The sequence below is a fragment of the Astyanax mexicanus genome, chromosome 5 (assembly GCF_023375975.1).
Source record: "Astyanax mexicanus isolate ESR-SI-001 chromosome 5, AstMex3_surface, whole genome shotgun sequence".
Lineage (NCBI taxonomy): Eukaryota > Metazoa > Chordata > Actinopteri > Characiformes > Acestrorhamphidae > Astyanax > Astyanax mexicanus.
The window spans coordinates 12,427,933-12,449,344 of record NC_064412.1 but is presented as its reverse complement, the minus strand read 5'-3'; the positions used below and the strand labels follow the sequence as shown (position 1 = coordinate 12,449,344).

General features: G+C 36.0%; 2 protein-coding genes across 3 annotated transcripts; one reads left to right on the top strand and one right to left on the bottom strand.

Annotated features, from left to right (window-relative positions):
- Nucleotides 1-4,989: 4,989 nt before the first annotated feature.
- tshba (thyroid stimulating hormone subunit beta a) lies at nucleotides 4,990-18,134 on the bottom strand. 2 transcript variants are annotated; one of them, XM_015606917.3, is made up of 4 exons: nucleotides 18,033-18,134; nucleotides 15,833-15,883; nucleotides 6,500-6,704; nucleotides 4,990-5,473 (listed from the first exon to the last, which is right to left on the bottom strand). In XM_015606917.3, exons 3-4 carry the CDS (start codon nucleotides 6,659-6,661, stop codon nucleotides 5,180-5,182), a joined length of 456 nt encoding a protein of 151 aa, XP_015462403.2. In that variant the 5' UTR covers nucleotides 6,662-6,704; nucleotides 15,833-15,883; nucleotides 18,033-18,134; the 3' UTR covers nucleotides 4,990-5,179. The 2 variants fall into 2 exon arrangements, with proteins under 2 accessions (XP_015462403.2, XP_049335251.1); XM_049479294.1 differs by lacking the exons at nucleotides 15,833-15,883; nucleotides 18,033-18,134 and adding an exon at nucleotides 7,393-7,825.
- slc5a8l (solute carrier family 5 member 8, like) lies at nucleotides 10,507-21,342 on the top strand. The gene is made up of 15 exons (XM_007253345.4): nucleotides 10,507-11,279; nucleotides 11,910-11,975; nucleotides 12,197-12,248; nucleotides 13,473-13,540; nucleotides 13,779-13,933; nucleotides 14,608-14,748; nucleotides 14,861-14,990; nucleotides 15,084-15,172; nucleotides 15,308-15,420; nucleotides 17,042-17,109; nucleotides 18,070-18,156; nucleotides 19,638-19,828; nucleotides 20,015-20,127; nucleotides 20,423-20,511; nucleotides 20,708-21,342. Exons 1-15 carry the CDS (start codon nucleotides 10,926-10,928, stop codon nucleotides 20,831-20,833), a joined length of 1,842 nt encoding a protein of 613 aa, XP_007253407.3. The 5' UTR covers nucleotides 10,507-10,925; the 3' UTR covers nucleotides 20,834-21,342.
- The last annotated feature ends 70 nt before the right edge of the window (nucleotides 21,343-21,412 follow it).

Genomic DNA, 21,412 nt, shown 5'->3' with positions numbered 1-21,412 from the left:
AGGGCGGAGCTGGGCGGAGTCACCGGTTCAGGCGTACCGTAAACCGTCCAATCAAAATCTTCATATTTGCATATCTACACTACAGCTCGATTCATGAGAGATTATGGTATCAAATTACACTGGAGCCGGCTTTTAAGAACATAAACCCACTATGCAGTAGTAATATAATAAATACATCTTACCTCCAACACCGCTATCAGTTTGGGTTTATGTGTTAACCAAAGTGTGCTCTCATGTTTCTTCCTTTATGTTTTAAGACTGAATTTCTTTAAAAACCAGACAAACGAGTCTTTCCCAGATATCATGGACTGTGCGTGGGTGTGGTGTTCATTTTGACAAAAGAGTCCCACATTCAAGTTTTTTTCTAATCTGCTTTGCTTTTTCTGCATTTGCCCTACGCTTTCAGTCATTCTAAAGTAAATCGCCAAGTAAACACTAAATTACCTGTGATCCTAAAATATAACATAACATGCATCTCAAAGCATCCTCAAGCTGATGAGTTCACATGCACACAGCTTCATATTCCTAAAATAGAACACAGTGGAAAGCTCCAAATCCTTGCTTGGAATAGCTAATACTCTGTATGACTCACTTTCGATTAAAGGAAGCTTCAGGAAACACCATGATCAAGATAATCTCTCCCTCAGATAAGACCAGAAGAGCATTGACCAGCACAGTGACTGTCACAGACCTAAAATAGCACTAAATAAATCATTCACAAATGTTCAGACTAGTGGATTGCTAGAAACAGTGTTGTTTTAAAGCTTTTTAATATGATTAAAAAGCCTATGCATGCTTTTTGGCTATTCTTTTGACAATTCTTTTGTTAATTTAGGTCACTTGCTGAAGGGCATAGTGCTGATACTGCGTCACTGACTCTTTTGCATGTTTTTACTTGCAAGGCACGTCCTTCATACTTCTCCACAACACCTTGAAAAGTGAATACTAGTCAGAACCTGCTGTCTAAATGATTCATTCTACAGTAGAAACAGATAAGCTGTGCACCTCACACTGACATATCTGAGGTCAGATTTAGCCCTACAGGCATCAAACGCAGATTGTTTTGACATAGCCAAACATGTTGGTGCTTAGGGCTTTAACCCCCTTTCATAGACCACTTTCATAGACCATCCCGTGTTGTGTTACATGTCTCGCCATTTTTACCATCAGGAATGCGGCTGAAAAATGCAGATGGACACTGGACACATGGGTTTAGGTATGCATGGCCTACAGCCCCCTGAACAGAATGCTGAGCGGTCACATTCCACCAAGTATACTGCTTGATCTATTATGTTATCAGAGCTTTAGCCCTTTCAAACTACAGACCCATGTGCTATTGTTGGGCAGTTGTCATAGCGTTCTGATACGATTGGTCAGATTGTGCCGGAGCATTGAGGGGATCATGGTGTTATGGACAGTGGATTATAGAGGAATGGCTGCCTCTTTAAAGTGAATTCAGATGATAAAACTGAAGTTATGGCTGGGAAAAAGAAAAACAAAACTGGAGACACAACTGGAACACAACATACATGATAAGAGAGAAGTAGGGGGCCTTGCTTTCAGAGTGTGGTGTTAATGTGCTCACACTGCAGGGGATAATTGATTTTGTCCTTGAAACATGTGATATGTGCTAATGACTAATAAAGCGTGGATGATAATGAACAGGCCGATTGCAGGCACCTTCATTTTTGTGCTGAAGAGAAGAAGCAGTTCAGGTTTGTAACTGCCTGAGGGAAACAGGCGAAAGACAAAGCTGCTTAAACACAGCGTGCATTTTTGAAAAGAAGCGTAACTTCTGCCAAGTTGTCAGCTCTGTCATTATGTGTATTGAATTTTTGTTCCACTTCAAAAGCCGGCTTTAAGGTTAACTGCAACAGTTCTTTTGATGTGTCTTTTCAAGTTTAACTGCAGAGATGTACTGTATGTAATATCACTAAAAGGCCATAGTATTTGGTAATTTTTTGAATGCTTTAATAAGACGTTCTGTTTAAGCAGAATGTGTTTCTACTCTAAAATAACACTCCTTAAATGGTTTAAACCAATAATAAATGTAATTCTTTTATTTTTTTATTTGTACTGTATGTAGGGCTATAATACTAATATAATATAATATAATAATATAATTTTTTTTTTATTCCTTCAACATACAGTGTATCTCAGTATGACATACACCAACATCAATATGCCACATTTAAATCTTCTGGAACAACTTGTCATGATTATGTTTACAAAATGTTTTTTTGTCCTAAAAATACTGATTACTTTAAATGTTTGTGTTTCAGATTGATCTAGGACACTGATCTAAAACAATGTTTCTCAACCCTAGTCCTGAAAGAACCGTGCCCTTCACATTTTAGTTTCAGTAAGGAATGCTAAAGCAGTGAAAGCACTAAAATGCGAAGGGCAGGGTGCCTCCAGGGCCTATGTTGAGAAACATTGATCTAACACAACCTTGAAATATGTGTGGTGAACTTTAATCACTGCTGAAACACGCATTCAGAAAGCCATGGAGGTGAAGTGAAGTGGACTTGCCCTTGCAAGAATTTAATTTAGGAACATTTAATAAGTGGCTGCCGTTTTGTACCAACGGAACACCTACGTTTTGTTTCATGCAGGTTGTCTAGTTCCTAGAAAAACAATAAAAGGTGGAGGGGTTTTGTTGTGATGGAGACTCATTTTTCCCATTTAACCCATCAGTCACAAAGAAGGGCGAGGCTCCATTCTCCATTGCTTCACTTTACACTTTACAGGCTTGTTGTATCTGCCCTTCACCCTTCCTGACCTTGTAGCATGTGACCCTGTTACTATACCTACCACCCTGTGACTAACAACAGAGTTGTTAGTACATGGTTATGCCCAAAACACTCCCACACACACACCCACAACACAAGTTTACGAATGTACGTTAGCGAGAAGCATGACCTGAGGAAGAGCATGTGAATGACATTCCGCAGGACACTGAGTCTTTTCACTCAGCTCTCTCAGTGAGCTGGTGGTCTAAATATAAACATCAGCTGTTCTTTCTGACAAGCACTGACACACATTTCCTAATGACGATTATTCACATCAGTTCATCCTCACAAAATATTCATAGGGTTGAGTTTTAGGACAGGGATTAACCCTAGTATTGGACTACATAGCATTTGAATTAAAATGTTATATTGAAAGGAAAATCTAGTCTACCACTAGGCATAATATCCATCTAAGGAACTGACCCATAAATTTGATTCTCCACATAGGGATTGATCCTAGTCCTGGACTATATTTGTATTTCTTATTGTGAAACTCTTACTCTGTCATAAGATAACAGATACCAGTAAATCATTCATCATAATTGTCCTTCACAAACATTTAGTTGTATTATAACACTCATAAATCTATAATTCTGTATTCAATCACACTTTTAGAAAAATGATTATGTATAGTGCAATAAAACAGGTTCATGGCTTACAACGACTACAGAAAATGTTCCAGTGCTATGTAGAATGTAGGTTTTATGTAGGTTTTAATTGAACATTTTTTTAAATTAAAGTCTCCTACACTCTTACAAATAAACATGCTATAAAGTTTTACTGAGTGATGATTTGTGAGAATAGAACATTTTAGCCCCTAAGATTCTCTATTTAGGCCTACACCCCTCACGCTGTTATATTAACATTATTGTCATAATTAACATAGGTTTCATATGCTTTAAAATAGAACCCTGTGGGATTCCTTAAGTTAAGCCAAACCAAACACCAACCAAATAAATGACAATCTTTTCTGCATTAGGGTTAATAACATAATAAAAATTCAATGGTTCAAAAGGTTAAACTTGTCATGAACTTTTACATTAAGTGAAGGTTCTTTAGACCTTTAAATGTTCTTCACACTAACATATTTCTGTTACCAACTTCTATCTAGTTCTTTTTAGAATCACACATAGTTCACCTATGGCATCACTCACAAAAAAAACATTGTAGCACCTTTATAATTAGAAGTATTTCATGTTTCATGACTAGGTTCTAAACTTTGTGAACACAACATTTTTAAAGAGATCACTACCCATTCTCAGAAAGCTCTTTCAGTAAGCTTGTTTCATTGCATGCCAGGATGAATTAGCAAGTTTAGGTTAGCAGCCTTAACCTGATAAGAGCAGATTCACTGATATAGAAAGCAAGTCATATGCTCAAGGTTTCTGTCCTGAGGGTTACATAGCTTATGTGTAATGTCACTTTCAGAAGATGCATTTGTTATTACAGGTAATAAATAATAAATGCATGGTGCAATAGTATACTAATTAATGGAAAGAAGTAGAGAAATTCTGTTCAAACTGTACAGAATACAAATGTAACCTACATGGACATATATGTAATTGTGTATTTTAGTACAACTAGTGCCTAAAAACACTAAAAAACAACAGAGATACAATATAAGTACTGTCTTGTACTCAAAAGTACACTTTTCATAATTGTATCCTCAAAGGTATACTATTGGTCTTTACAGAGTCAAATGTTTTCCCTCTGATGTACAAAGTCTTTCCTAACAGCAGGAAGTACTGCTGTTATATGATACAGATTTGTATCATATAACCAGCTAAAAGATACATTCAGGTTTCTGTGTTACTGTACTAATAAGCAATATATTTGAATTATACCTTTTTTAATTTCATTCTTAGTGCCTTTACTCCTATAGAACATCCTTTTAAGATTTGTTAACATTTTGGAATCTTTCAGGTACCTTTTTTTATCACATACCAGGATGAGCTTTGACTGAATCAGTACAAAGAATCTCTGTCATCTCTCTGTTGTTTCACAACTACAGTAAGTGACACTACACACACACAAGGGATGGAATAATCTAGAGACAATGACTCACGTCATGTGGATCCCTCCGGCCTTGATAAACTAACACCTGCCGGGGTTGTCAGGACGACCACGTTTATGACTGTAACATGGACTTCATACCAAGACCCCACAAAACAACTGCTTTACAAGACTACATTGAGGCATGTTTTATTATGTGTATGATGGCCTTTATTCCACATACAGATCAGTCAAAATCACCAATTCAATAACAACATCATAATTTTTCTGTGTTTAAAAAAGTGTAACTCAAACAGCTAAAGCCAGCCAGGCTGGATATTTGTACTGTAATCCGACATATTTATTTTTTCAACCAGTTGAGTTAAAAAGTCATACTAAAACAGCTGAAGCCAGTCAGGCTGGAGAAGGTCATTCTGAGCAGGATCGGGGTACAGAGGCCTGACTGGTTTAGAGCATTTAGCCAGAGCACTGTTGCCTTTGTGAGAACAGTCATCGCTGTGTGTGTTACACATGCTGCAGTGGCAGCTCAGAGCCACAGGGTAGGTGAAGTGAGGATCGACATGTGGGGGGCAGCCGGGGAGAACAGCTGTGCGGTGCTGCACCTTCTGATAAGTGCAGCTTCGCTGTATCAGAAAGCGAGGCCCCACCAGCTCCTTCATGTTACTGTCCTGAAGGTTACATAACATTCATGTAAGAGGCATTCCAAAGAACTAAAGCTACATTTAGAAGATGACAGAAAATTAGGCCTGTTAGGATAACTCAACAATAAAATTCTCATCATTTTAAGCCACTGATGCATTAATAAAACACAGCATATTAATGACTACTCCTTTTTAAAGTGCGTAAAAAAGCAAAATCAAGTTTAAATTATTAAGAATATTAAGACATTTGAATTGGAATACATAAAAAGATATCCTAAATAAATAACAAATAAAATCTGACGTTTTAAACAGTGTTGCAAAATAAGCATATGGATGTGTCCGTGAGCTTTCTTTGCCTAATAAACACAATTTGTGTTTAGAGGTTGTTATTTCTGCAAAAGAAGGATCTACAAAATATTAATGTCATTTTTTGTTGGAGGGGCCCAAATTTATGCACCTGCCTCAAATATCACTGTGTTCATCTGCTATATGATATATTTAACTGAACTTTCTTATCTGAACAAACAATGATTTATAAAGGAAAATCATGAAAATTTTTAGGGGTGCCCAAACCTTTTCATACCACTGTACATGGTATTGTCATAAATATATTATTACTAGCTCACTGAAACAAGCAGGGAAGTTCTCTTCAAACTGTGGTTTACACCTGTATGTAATGCAAAAAGAACCTACATGTACATATTTTTAATTATGTATTTCAAAATATATTGTGAAATTACATGAAAAAAGGACAACAGAAAGTTTTGAACTAAGAAAGGGTTAAATTCAGTTAGTTTAGTAGGCGGCCTATCATTTTCTCGAAGCGGCTGCTAAAAAAAGCTTCTCTCTTTCTCATCTGTGACTTTCACAAACAACTTCACATCCTTTTCTAGAGAATTCTGCAAGCCTGTGCTTGGGTAAGAAAAGAACCGCAACGGCCTGATAAGCTTTTTGTAATGTAAACCTGCACCTCTTACACTGTATCTCTCTCTCTCTCTCTCTCTCTCTCTCTCTCTCTCTCACACTTTCAGTTTGTCTCAGTAGGCCTCTTACCCTGGAAAAACAGAAGCCCATGCAAATGGTGGTGTTGACTGCGACACAGTAGTCACACTCTTGCTTATCAATGTAGATAGTGTATTCAGTCGGAGTGCACATGGGCATGGCTGTCTTCAGCAGAAGGCCCAGTATACCAGCCACTAACACAGCAGCAGACATAATGACCCCGGCAGGCTATTAAACCCCCACAGTTTGTGCAGACCTGGAATAAAACAAACAAGTTTTAGATTAAAGCTGCAAAATAACACACATCACATGACTTTGTGGAGCTTTCAGATGCTTATACTAATTCTGCAAGCAGATCACATTAATACTGTCTGATATGCAAAAACGTTATGTCCTAAAGTAAGATTTTGCACAAACTGTTCTATTTCGTTACTGTTGTAGGTCAAGAATAAGAGACTAAAGAAATTGTTTATTGAACTTTGTATTCTGTACAGCTAGGCACAAATGCATAAAAAATAATACTAATAAATAAATACATTTAAAAAATAATAATAATTTAGTTACATAATTTGATTAATCAAAACCTAATAAACTAAAATACTCTGAAAATTATAGTAGATTTTATTTGCCAATACACATCTGCCATGAGGTAGAGCAGGTACAGTCAGGTTCCAATGTAATTACACACACAGGGTAATTAGTATAGGAGAAACAATATTATGGTAGTTTTCTATCTTTTATTAAACATTTATAGATATAAAAATACTTACATTATATTGTCCAGCCCTAGCATTCTGTATTACCATTGGTCTACTGATCACAAAATATTAAGCTGATATTTACGAATAACAAGGACGAATAACAGCAGATACTAATACTTTTACCTCACAACAAAACAATACAATATGCTTTTTTGAGAGAAAATCCAAAGCGCTTTGCCCTACCTGGGTGCCCTGAGCAGCCAAATGCCTGCTGAGGCTTTGAAAGACCTTCTCTTATACAGACCCTCTAATCCAATTGTCTCACTGTCTCCTTATCTACAATCTCAGCAGCACCACATTCATACAAATTCATAAAAAGCGCTGCCCGTGACCCCAATTAGCTGTACTCTTTTACTGTAGCCACCACTAGGCCATGCTCAAGGACCAGCTGGAACTAGTCATTCTCATATTAAAGTCATGACCCCAGCTCTAGTCTGAGATTTGAATTTGTGCCATAAAAAGTAATCTTACTGCCTTTATCTAAGATCAGCACCATTAAGAGGGCCGTGACAAGAACAATGGATTTGCCATAGCTGTTTTACAGCAGTTAACACTCCAGGAATGGGTGATGTAGATTTGTAATATACTTTTATGGCAAATTTAGGGATTTAGTACCAACAGTGTACTTTGTAATCATCACATCAGGTTGTGGTTGGTGGTGTGGCAGGTTACACAACTTGGCCATAAGTGTGTTTATATACCTATCCGAGAAACACGACACAGCCCAGCTGTTCTGTTGCTTATTTTTCAGCCATTACATTAGTTTGTTCACAGAATAAAAAAGCAAATCAGGAACATGTACTTAACTCCAAAAGTTAAGCGCATCACAAAACTTTGTTTTTTTTCCTTAAAAGCTTAAAGGTTACCGCATTCTTCAGTCTAAAAAGATGTAACTGTTTAACTGCCCAGTCTTGTTAATGTATTCGGCCGTTTGTGGATCTGGCATTGCTTTAATGCTTTGCTAGATCCATTACGACACAAATGTTTGAGCAATAGTCAGTGTACAAATTCCAAATCTAAACTCTATTCATAGACTTGTCATCTTACTTCAAGCTAATCAAGTAGGGCCTGATAGGTGTAATAGTTAATGACACGTTGCTCCTAAGTGTCATTAACTATTACACCTATCAGGCCCTACTTGATTAGCTTGAAGTAAGATGACAAGTCTATGAATAGAGTTTAGATTTGGAATTGATAACAAAATGTGGCTAAATAAATCTCTCACCTGTTTCCTCATGAAGCTGCTTATATTCTCACGTTTTAGGATGATTAATCTGTATCTTAATCACTAACTCTGTTTAAACACCGATACCGTGCAGATCACATTGTCTACTGGTTTTTGTTGGCTGATTTTATGGCTGCTTTAATCTATACCTAGCATCGGGTTCTGTTTTTACAAGAAGGTAATGATTATTCACACTTATCTTTTTCTCTGACGTCTCTGTCAGCTTTTAACTGCCAGTGTTTCTGATTTACTCTAAAGAGCGAGAACTGTTAACATAATATTAACATTACAAAGAGTTCAGCCTAGAAAAGGTTTGCCTTCTGAGAAATCTGAAAAGCAATCTTAACCGTGTAGTGTGCAGGTACTTTTTTTGTGTCCAAGAGTACAAAGAATGTGAATTTTCAATAAAGAATACTATATTTTTAAAGCCCAATAGCGTTACGGATAGGAAACGGTGCATATTTGTACCTTCATATAACACATAGAACAACAAAAACAGAACTGAAACTGGTAAAATTGTGTACAGGCATAGTCCCACCTCAGTGACAGTTTAGCACATTTAATAATAAAGGTGCTACAAATTGTTCTTTAAGCGATAACACTTTCAAGTCCACAAAATCTATGTTTACAATTGAGTGGTTAGAAAATTAAGAAGCATTTATGACCATTTAAATTAATAAGAAATCTTCATATCAGACCTTTAAAAAACATTTTTACACTATATACAGGTATATGATTCATGTATATCTGAATTTAGCTATTAGAAATGTTTAATAAAAATATAACAAAAATTTAATAATTTTCTGTTTACCTCCAACAATTAGCAGGCTTGGTGAGCCTGTGCTTCTACTGAGACGTGAAGCACCACTGCATCTTTTTAACCACAGCATCACTGGACAACTGAACATGCTTGGAGGAGAACACTAACTGCTGTTTTTTTATGTCAGCTAACAGACATTGACCGAGTAGCACCACAGCGATGGTCAGAGAGAAAGGCTAATTTTAAGGAGGGCCAATTATGGTCTTTGATACCTCTTTTATACCTACAAAGCGCTGGTGCCAGAGCCGCTTCCTGCGAACCTTTTAAGAACTGGTCCATGTTTCCACTGCTTTAAGCAGTCACTTACTACGTATCTGAATGTGGGCATGTACTTCGATTCAAGCGATGACGCTTGAATGCCCCGCCCTTTTATTTTGCAGTGCAAAAGCACAAAACAGTTTGGGATCTTGGCACCAGCACCGGCACCATGCTGGTGAAAAAAGTGTCCTGAGACTTCCCCTCTGGATCGAACCAGCAATGTCATAACGATAGTAACAATTAAAAGACTGATTCAATAAATTGCACAGGATCATATTGATTGTTTGTGATTGTGAATTAAAGACATCATGCAGCTCCTATAATTACTATGTTTCATTAAAGACCTATACATGTTCTTTTTTAGGAACTAAATGTGCTTCCTCTTTATATGTTGTGTGATAAGCTTAAAACTTTACATTTAATAGAATAATTAAATATATACAACTCAAAAAAATATTCTTCGAAAAGGTTTAAGTAAACCCAACAAACCCAACTTCAATCATAAGGACTTATTCATCACAAAATTATTACAATCTCACTAAAAGGGGGAAAGTTTATGGGAGTATATTATTAAATTGTTCTCTGGTCATTCATGTTAGCATCATCGTCACACTTCTTACGCATGCCTCTTTCATTCTAATATCAGGATTTACAGGAATACATTATGAACAAAACATCATGGTTTTTGAGGTTGACCTTGATGTGCTTATTAATTCTAAGATCAAAAGAGCTGCGGGAACACAGCATTTGAGGATGTACTGAGTTGGCTTTTTTGTAACTCCTAATCTAAGGGCAGTCTGACACATCTCATCACAGAAATATTTTGTCTTATGAACATTCTGCCCGGCACTCGACACTGACTCTGTTCAACACACAGCTGAGCCAAGCCCACTTTATGAACCTGGGTATAAAGTCTCTCTTTAGTTATCAAACAGAGCAGCATATGATGGGATATCTTCCCCCTTTACAGATCATTAACTCAGGTTTCTTTGTGGTTTTGATACAAGACAGCAGAGCGTTCCATTTGCTATCAGCCACTGGCAGGGTGGGCAACTTCCAGGCTCCTTCCACTTCTTCTACACATGGATTGATAATATATATGGTTACCCACCATTTCTGTCTTTGGAAATAAGAAGCAATAAGGAACACCACTTAATACCAATGGAAGATGAAGTATGAAGAGTCTTTTTTCTAGCTGCAGTCTTTGTTGGATGAACTGTCTTTACCTGTGATTTACCTGAAGCTGAATCTTCTTAAGTCAATTACTTTAATTACTGACAGCAAGTAAAAGAAGAAAAAGTGGAAAATAAAAGTTGTGGAAGTGAATATAAAGTACTAAAACCGTTTTTAGCAGTATAGAAAATAACTTTTTGAATCCTGAAAGCTTAGACTTAGGCTCAGTCGAAACAAATCATGGCCGGTTCTGGAGGTGAAGTGGCTACATTCTCAGTCTGGGATTATGTGGTGTTTGCTGGGATCGTCCTGCTGGCTGCCGGCGTTGGGCTGTTTCAAGCCATTCGGGGGCGTAAGGAGACCAGCAGTGCTGAGTTTTTGCTGGGGGGTCGTCAAATGACCGCAGTGCCGGTTGCAATGTCACTCACGGCAAGTTTCATGTCAGGGATAACGGTAATCGGCACCCCAGCAGAGGCCTACAAGTTTGGCACACCGTTCTGGCTGTTTGCCTTCTCTTATGCCATCATGTCCACCATCAGCGCAGAGATCTTTGTGCCCCTGTTCTACCGTCTGGGCATCACGAGTACATACGAGGTAAGAGCATACAATACAAGCATGCAGGGGGAGCTGAGGACAGAAAAGTTCACCAGAAAACAAGGCAAGCCCCTAAAAGCCTGGAGGGAGCTTAATAGGGTCACAGGCTCCATTGATTTTAGTTCAGACACCTTTTTTTTTTTGTTTGCAGGGAAATCGATAGGTGGAAACAAAAATAGATACTGTCCAGTGATTTTGATAAGACATTATGAGTATTATATTCTCTTATAATTATAATTCTACAGCATTGTTTCTCAGCATTTGGTCTGTTGTATACATTAGTCTGAGTTAAATTGTTTAATCACAACCACTGGTTTGCTCTTTAGGCTACACAGACTTCTATTTCCATTGATTTATACTGAATGTTTTGTACCGGTAAAGCTGGGTTACCACAGTAAAAGTAATTTAAGGTCTTTCCATAGTAAAAGTAATCAATACAAAAACAAACACTTTGTAATAGTACTCAGTGATAGTAGATTATTTATAGTTCCAGAGGTTATTTATAGCTTAGATAAATATAGGATCAGAAATCCTATCATTAGCATACTGTTCTCTGGTGGAATAACTAAATACTGTAATGAATGGCACATTTTCTGATATCACAAATGATTTAAAATTTTTCTTCTGCAGTATTTGGAGATGCGCTTCAACAAGCTCATCCGAGTGATAGGAACAACAATGTATATTGTTCAGACCGTAAGTTTATTTTTCATGACATTTATGCCTCATTCAGTCATGCATTATTAAATGTAGTGATTCTGGCATATCTAAAGGTAATTATGTGTAAGTGTACCTTGTTTGACGTAATGTAATAAGTTAAGGCACTGTTATCACGCTACAGTGTATTGAATATAGTCATAAATTAAGAGTCATGAGGTTTATAGCTAATTATCTAATGGTTGTTATGTCTCCATCAGGCTTTGTACACAGGCATGGTCATATATGCTCCTGCTCTTGCCCTCAATCAAAGTATGTCCCATTTTACCTACATTTACATCATTTCCAGGATACAAAATATCAAACAAAAACACTTGCATGGACATATAAACGTGAAATAAGGCCAACTTAAATTGATAAAGCACATATTTTGTGCATTTTGTAAGTAAGCTGTGGCCGAAATTAATTAAATATTTTGTAAGCAGTTTGATATGCATTTCTCTTAATCAATTTCACATTTTTAACATTATTTTTTTAAGTTTATTCCCACCTGAAGGATAGAACTTTTAGCCACAGTTAATTTACAAATGACTTTGAGGCTCACTTTAATATGTAGTGCTGTCCAAACTAAAATAAGCTAAAAAAAAATGTGATTTAGAAGAAAAAAGGCCAGTTATAAAAAAAGCATTTATAATTGGCCTATACATACATATAAAATTAAACAAAGACATCTGCAGTGTTCATTTGACTTTGACTGCAGACAGTATGAGTGCAAGATAATTCATGTTTTGTCTGCTTAACTTAATTTCATTCATTAACATTTAATATTCCTGCATTTAATGCCTGCAACAGATAAAAAAAAGATAAGATAGTTAATTTTTTTTTAAATTTGTAATTCTGACATTACTTGGCAGATCTGGACTTGGTTAGCATAAGATTTTAGACAGTAAAAATTGGTGTCACGAATAAATGTAACTGATTTGCTAAATTTCTCCCAATTCCTTGAATCATTTAACGATATTATGGCCTGTAGAGAGAAATACACAAATCTCTCTCAATCTTTCTTTAAAAAAAAAAAACATTGTTCTTAAACATTTAAAAATGTTCTCATCTATTTGTTCACAAACTTGAGATCCTTTTCCCATCTTTGCTCTTCAAAAACTTTTGAACCACATCACAAATAAAAAAAAAACTGCTGACATCTGTCTGGAGTCACATCTTTATTTATTTATATCTTTTACTTTATTTCTAACTCTAAATTTCAACTGTCCCATTTTTTGGAATGTAATAAAGTTAAGCAGACGAAACAAGAAATTTTGGAATTAAACTATCTGTCAATCAATTAAATAAAAATCTAAAGAAATGAAAAATATGTTTTATTGTTTCATATTTTCCATACTGTTTCAGCTATTTCTGATTTGGTGTTTTAGATCACTTTATTAAAAGGTACAAATCCAATAGTTACACATGCATTATAAATGAGTTTTAATATTTTGATCTTAATTTTACTATTTTTACTCTATGATTGCATTGCAGTCACTGGGCTGGACCTTTGGGGAGTGCTGGTGGCCACTGGGGCTGTCTGCATCATCTACTGCACTCTGGTCAGTAACTACTTTCAGGAAGCAATAAGCTCATTGGAGACAGCTCTCTTTCAGTTCAATTCCACACATTTCTATTGACTGCAGTTTAATCCACATCATTATTTGTAGTGTATGTAAGCTTTTTTAAATAACAACTCGTCCTTTATGTCGTTATCTGACTGGTCTAAAACTGCTCCTGAAGCTGTGAATGTTCTGCATACGGTTTGAGAGATATTAAGCCCTGAGCTTTTCCTCACAGGGAGGCCTGAAGGCAGTGATATGGACAGATGTGTTCCAGATGGTGATTATGCTGAGTGGGTTTGTGGCAGTCATCACTCGGGGGGCCATTCTCCAAGGAGGCTTAGGAAAAATATGGAACGACAGCTACAATGGTGAACGCCTGAACACATTTGAGTAAGTCACTGATTTGAGATATGTTGCTCATTAACTGAAGAAAAGGCTTAGATGTCACAGTAATGAGGCTGATTTTTGTATATGCTACCGTGAGTTTAGGAAACAGCAAGGATGGAGATACAAGGTTAACTGTGACAATATATTCATATCAATCTGAAAATACCAACTGCCCTTTACAATTTGTGAACATTACCATACTGAGGAAACGTAAAGCTTTATTTCATGTCAAACTTTGTACATGTTTAATAAATCTTAACAGATTATCAGCAGCACATTTACAACATGTCAGTGTAGTAACAGTATTGAAGCATCTACATTTATTGAGGTAAATGTCTTTAATATGTACTGCTGATGCATTACTTACATTAAGTAGATGTTCTGTTATGTTACATAAAGCAGACTTAAAGTGGAAATCCGGTGTGAAATGGTCTTGGGGTGTAGCAACTTATATACCACCTCTGTTCACCCTCAGCATTTGGAAATACAGCCCTTTTATCTGATGTCTCTCGATGATCTACTGAATGTTATGATGCTACATTATTGTTGTGGAAGTATATTACAGAGAGTCTAATGATTGTTTTGTTATTTTATGTAAAAGGGACCACCCTAAATAAACTAAAAATGTAGTCCATTTCTTAGAACATGCTTTTTAAAATACTGAAATGTTTCTCTAGTTTTGATACAGATCCTCTGAGGCGTCACACGTTTTGGACCATTGTTTTTGGAGGCAGTTTAATGTGGGTGTCAATGTATGCCATCAACCAATCACAGGTGCAGCGCTATATCTCATGTCGAACTATGACTCATGCCAAAATGTGAGTACATAATTAAAGCGACAGATTTATATCTTATTTCATATTTTCAAATCCCCAAAACAATCATATCTTACATCCCAACTCATGACTTGCTTCTTATTTTCTTATGGAGGTCTCTGTATGTTAATATGGTCGGGCTGTGGGTCACTGTGAGCCTGGCCATGCTGTCTGGTCTTACCATGTACTCCATCTACAAAAACTGTGATCCTTTCATCAACAATGATGTTGGATCTTCAGACCAGGTGAAGCTCTAAACTACAACGACAAGGTAAAAAAAAAACACTGTTTTAGTGATTTACTGCTGAAGTAACCTCAGATCTCACTTGTGAACACAGCTCCTTCCATACTTGGTAATGGACATCCTAGCAGAATTCCCAGGTGTTCCAGGCTTGTTTGTGGCAGCTGCATACAGCGGGACACTGAGGTGAGGAGTCAATTCTGTACCCAATCCATGAAGTCATGGTAACTAATATATTTAAAAGTAAGCAGCATGTGCTCTTTTTGCATACAAATGTCCTTTATTTGGTTACCAATTCAGTGATGTGCTTTTGTGTTTCAGTACGGTGTCATCCAGCATTAATGCTTTAGTGGCCGTCACAGTGGAGGACTTTGTGAAGCCTTTGTGGCCCACTATGACAGAGAAACAGGCGTCCTGGCTTAATATGGGCATGAGTGAGTTTCAGTACAACCAGTTCCCACACACAATTCCATGTATTGATCTTAAACATTACCAGAGTGGAGAACAAAACAGGTCTTGCATTAATTAGGTTCAGGACAATGAATAGTGACACTGCAAACCCAAACAATATGTGAGATAGTATGTGAGCGCTGCTTCACTGACACACTGACAAGGCCTCACTGCTGATGCATGTTTGTTATAAAGGTATTTTACTGTCGCCAGTGGCCATCGCAGTAGCCACTGTTTCCCCAGTTAACCAGTTAAAATTGTTTCTATATATTTCAGAAAATGCATTAATCTGAGATTATGAATGGATTAAATTGCCCAAAGCTCATTATAGACATGGCAACCACAGAAATATTGATATAGTATGACTATAGTATGGGTATATTATGAAGATCCTACCTGGCAGATACTCTAATGTGATGAGTTCCTGAGAAAACACGAACAGGGTATCTGTAGATATAAGGACATAAATAAAGGATTATGATTATTGTGTTTTTTGCCTTTCAGAAGCATAAATAATGTGTTGGTTTTGCATAACTTAGTCTGCTTTTAAATCAGTAAGCTAATCAAATTTGATTAAATAAAATGGTATTTTTCATGTCTGGCATTTTTATGAGCTTTGGGAGATGAATTTGAGGCATTTTAAGTATATAAATTAATAATTTAAGGACTTTTTTTAAAGATAAATGAATAACCTTTTAAGACTTTTTAAGAATCTGCAGATACTTTGACAAAATAATACTTCATCTAATAAACGGTATATTATGCATTTATAAAAGTACTAACACAGAAATTACATACATGAACAATAAACGAATGAGCATTTCATACGCTATATTACCAAAAGTGTCCGCTCGCCTGCATTGCTTTTGGGGATGTGAGGCTTGGGTGGAGCTGCTCAGCCATAGAAACCAATTCCACGAAGCTCTCTTCACACTTAAACTAATCTGAAGCTACATGACGTTTGGAGGTGTGGGTCTTATAAGGGGCCTTCTAAGTGATTGGAATCCAATGATTTGGATGGGGACAGTGAACACTTTTGGCAGCATTGTGTATTTAACTCAGGACAAAAAACTAATTACAGCACCATCTGGTGCATTTTACATGTAATGCAATGTGGATTTCCTAAAAACTTTATAAACTTATTTTTTAAATTTGCAAATAAGCAAATAAATCATATATAAAAGTGGGCAAGCTAATATCAAGACTGATTTGAAATCATTTGATTTGAAATAAATTTGATTAGAAGACGGGATAATAGAGGATAAGAAAGTATGCTACCTCAAGATCACTTTAGCGCCATAAAACTCTCTCCTCTTATCATATAGGCACCTTCTGCTCTGGTGTAAACACACGCACGTGCTTACTTTTACTGTCCAGTCTACTGTGGTTAAAGCTGAAAATGATTGTTGTCTGCCAACATCGTTTAAAGCTTCTGTTCAGAGTTCACAGTCTGAGTTACTGTAAGCAGGGTTTTCCTGTTTTAATGTCATGTTCTCTTCACTGACATGATTCATAGTTGTTTAGCCTGCACTTTATCACCAGATAAAGCTAATCAAAGTCATTCATATTTAATTTTTCTAATGCTTGTGTGGTCATTTTTTATAGGTGTATTTTTTGGGGCTGTGTGCATTGCAATGGCAGCTGTTGCTTCCTTGATGGGAAGTGTACTGCAGGTACTTATCTACTTACTTTATTGATTGATTGGAGTTTTTATATCAGTAAATGTCTGCATACCAATAGAGTGGGCCAACATGAATAATAGTGAATGGAGCTAAATGACTAAAACTCAGTGCTAAAATAGTGTCTAACTACGTGTCCTGGATATTTACCTAATTTTAAAGAGTAGAATGATGTATTTTTTTATTTTAAAAACGTACCTGTATATTTCCATTCTTCTACAGCGAACAGGTTTGGGACAGTAGAAATCGTAGCAATAATGCGTGTGCTGACTGGTTGATGAGCTGATGCTGGAGTCACAGCCTCAAAACAGGGCAATACCTAAGGACTTAGTACCACAGACACAAGCTTTTTATCTTTTTTCAACATATAAATATTTTTAACAGGCTGCAACTCCAACATCACCTTACAAACCAATCAGCAAACAGTAGCAGTAATACTAAAGTCTCTATTGCCCAAAACCTGTTTACTGTATAAAAATGAAAATATACAGGTAAGTTTACATGAACCTTTTTTTCAGCAAAACACGTAATTCTACTTTCTAAAATTAAAAGAATATCCTGGACATCTAGAACCACAATATTTATATATATATATATATATATATATATATATATATATATATATATATATATATATATATATATATATATATAAATAAAGTTATATTACTTTATAAAGTTATATAACTATATAAAGTTATATAACTTTATAAAGTTATATAAAGTTATATTTAAACCTCCATTCACCCTATTCACAGAGAACTTAGTCGCTGGCTCCCTCTAGTGGTTTTTAATTTTTTTTTATTTAACGGGGTAAATAGGAGGCAGTCTCTGGTTACACATTGCAGCAGAAAGGTCTCTGTAAATAAAGCCTACAATTTATCAAAGAGATAATAGTACCACCTGGTGGCAGATACCTGTAATGACATGACACTGATCTGTTCCGCCCCACAGGCAGCCCTGTCCATATTCGGTATGATCAGCGGACCTCTTCTGGGCCTTTTCCTGATGGGAATGTTTTTCCGCTGCGCCAATTCCACTGTAAGAGTCTATGATGTAGTACTTCCTTACTGCATATATATTTCTCATTTACAATAGAAGAGCTAAATAGAAGGGAAAAAACTCTGCAGAATCTCAAGCTACATTTTCTGGATGCATTTTATTCTGAACCTGAAAATATATTTTGACATACTTGTATTATACTTGTACTTGTATTATAGGTTATGGAATTGTTCTAAGTGTGATTTTAACAACAAATATTTATAGATTTAGCAACACAGAAAAAAGCATGCACTTACTCTTAGACCTTCATCTTGACCTTGTCCCATCCCTCAACTCCATCCTCTGGCCTTTCTTGGTCCAGGTCAGTGACCACAAGCAATGTCTGAGCACCTTTATCAGACCTATTAACATCACTCTCGTTTCCTTTTCACTCTTGAGTCTCTGGATGTTTATGAAGTAAAAAATGCTAAATAACAAAACATGCGCTCTGGTTAACAGGAAATCAACATAAGGTCAAAAGTACAATGTGTGCTCAGATGACCTTTGTCAATGTTTTGATTCAAACATTATCTCTCACACACAAAAACCTTGAAAAAAATCATATTGTTTTAAAAAAGAAGGGGTTATTTTCTTCACAAACAATTAATTGATTAACAGCTTATAGCTGGTAAGTGGCAATGGAAATGAACTCAGTTTTGGAAATGAATAAAAAAATGTAAAAAAAAAAATATAATAAAAAAATAAGTATTGTCTGTAGTGCTGAAACAGATCGCGCTACATCTAGAAAAAGACACAGAAACATAGATATCTCTAAAACTATTAAAAGTTATTAAACCATTAGTCTTTTCTTTAGAGAAATTACAGATGAAGCCAGAGAGTACTGTTTCCTACACCTTTGAAAGACTCTAGGAAATAGGAGAAAACTGGTACACATGGTTGACCCACATGACAATGTCTTTAGAGGTAGTAGAGGGTGCAGTAACAAAGTCATTGCTAAGATGAGAAAAAAGCGCATACAGCACTGCCACTGGACCACTAAAAAATAGGGGTGTTCTAAAACCTAGTGTGTGTGTGTGTGTGTGTGTGTGTGTGTGTGTGTATGTATCCAACTCATAACGGTTTCAGGAAGTTCCTGACTGAATTCCTGGACCCACTGTCTGTAATAAAGGAAAATAAACGGTTGTGTGAATAATACTACATGAAACATAAAAATAAAAACATGCTAGAAAAATAATGACAAACCCAGATCAATGTCTTACTTTAAAGATTAATTTTTTTTTAAACCACAAATGATGTTATAATACAGTTTGTGTGAACAACTGGAATATGTAATTTTACTGTCATCTAGAAATGAATAATCAGTGTAGTTAGTGCTTTACACAGTTGATACAGTTTTGCAACAGATGGTCTCTGAGGGTTAAAATAAAGTTATGTTAAATCCTCTTTCTGTGAACACCATAAATTCACTGATCACACTGTCTTAATGGATCTGAGGTGAACTTTAATGTCTGTCTTTACAGGGAGGTCTGTCAGGTTTGATCATCGGCCTTATACTAACACTGTGGGTGGGAATTGGTGCTCAGGTGTACCCTCCACTACCTACCAAGACAAGACCACTTCCCCTTAGTGTAGCTGGATGTGTCTCAGACATAAACATTACCACGACAGCGGCAGCATGGACCAGCCCAGCCTTAGTGACATCACAACCAAGGCAAGAATTTTGTCTATTAAATGTTCTTACTTTTGTTAATTTGCTAAAAACTGTTATGCACTAAGCTCCACTTAACAGATAAAAGAAAACCCTTACTTTTATCTTAAACGTGTGATTTAATTGACGACTGTTAATGATTAATGTTTTTATTAGTGTTATTATTAACATTATCGATCTTTATTTCAGCACTGAGAGACCAGCTCTTGCAGATTCTTGGTATTCTGTGTCCTATCTGTACTTCTGTCCAATTGGCACATTGACAACCATGATCACTGGGCTAATCATTAGTGCCATCACAGGTAAGAGAGATTGCCAAAACATTTTACTACAGATGACTGTGAGTTTTTTAAAGTAGGGTGTTTTTAAACTTCATTGACATTAATGAAACTAAATAGCCAAACAGATGATCCATTTCATCAATACTGAAGATTATAATTTTGATTATGTGGTTTCACAGCTATAAAAGCAGAAATAGTTTTAGTTATCTCCCTTCATGCAATAAAAAAATCTTGGCATAAATAAACTGTCCCATTAGACCTTATTTTTCCACTCCCATTTGATTTACCCTACATGTTTTTTGGTGTCTCTGCATAGGTGGCTGTAAGCAGGAGAAGATACGACCAGAGCTGTTGATCAGTAAGCGAGATCTCATCTGCTTCGGCTGCAGTAGAAACGATGATGAGGTAAAGTTGTTCATCTGGCCTGTCTAAAGCAGAGTAAGAAATCTAATTTTAAACATTAAATGAGTTGAGGTAGATGAGAACTAGTTACATACATGTACTAAGGCAACATTATGTTTTTATATTTTACATCACATTACCTTATCTGGATAAGTTTTAACTTACCAGAGATTAATGTCTTTATTTTTTAATTCAACAGAATCCTAAATCAGAATTAACAGAAAAGGTTGGAGGAGACCATCTCTATGGGCTGGACAACCCATACTTCATTGACAAAGAATACAAACTGAAGGAAAAGGAAATAGATAAGATAAGCAAGTTCTAAAGCAGTGGTAACCAACCCTTTATCTGGAAAACTGGCAAGCCTAAACTCAAAACAACAACATACATACATACACTCATCTTCAAAGAAATAGCTGCAAACATAATTGCACTCAGAAGGAAGTGTCAGATTGTAATGCAGAAGGAAGATTATGGTTACAGGAACAATAAATGATTAAAAGTTGGGTTGGTGAACAATTTAAAACAAATCCTCAATTGCCATTACAATTTGGCATTCATTCACAGTGTTGTAAATATATTTTTGTGTTTTTCATCAGAAAAAAAATAGGCAGATTCCTTTACTTTAAAAATAATAATTACTCAACCAAAATTAACATCTTTTCCCCAAATGTTGACAATGTAATTATGCCAAGCTTATTTAAAGTAGATTATTTATGCAAAAAAGTGTATTTATTTTAAGTAAAGGCCCCATGCACCAGTTTATTTAAAAGCATGTCATCATTTGTAAGCTTGATTTTAATGTTTATAATTAAAAAAATCTTTGAATTAAAATTGTATACAGTGATTTTTTATTTTGACTAAGCAGCACTTCAAAAAAGAAACTACTGCAATGCAAACACAC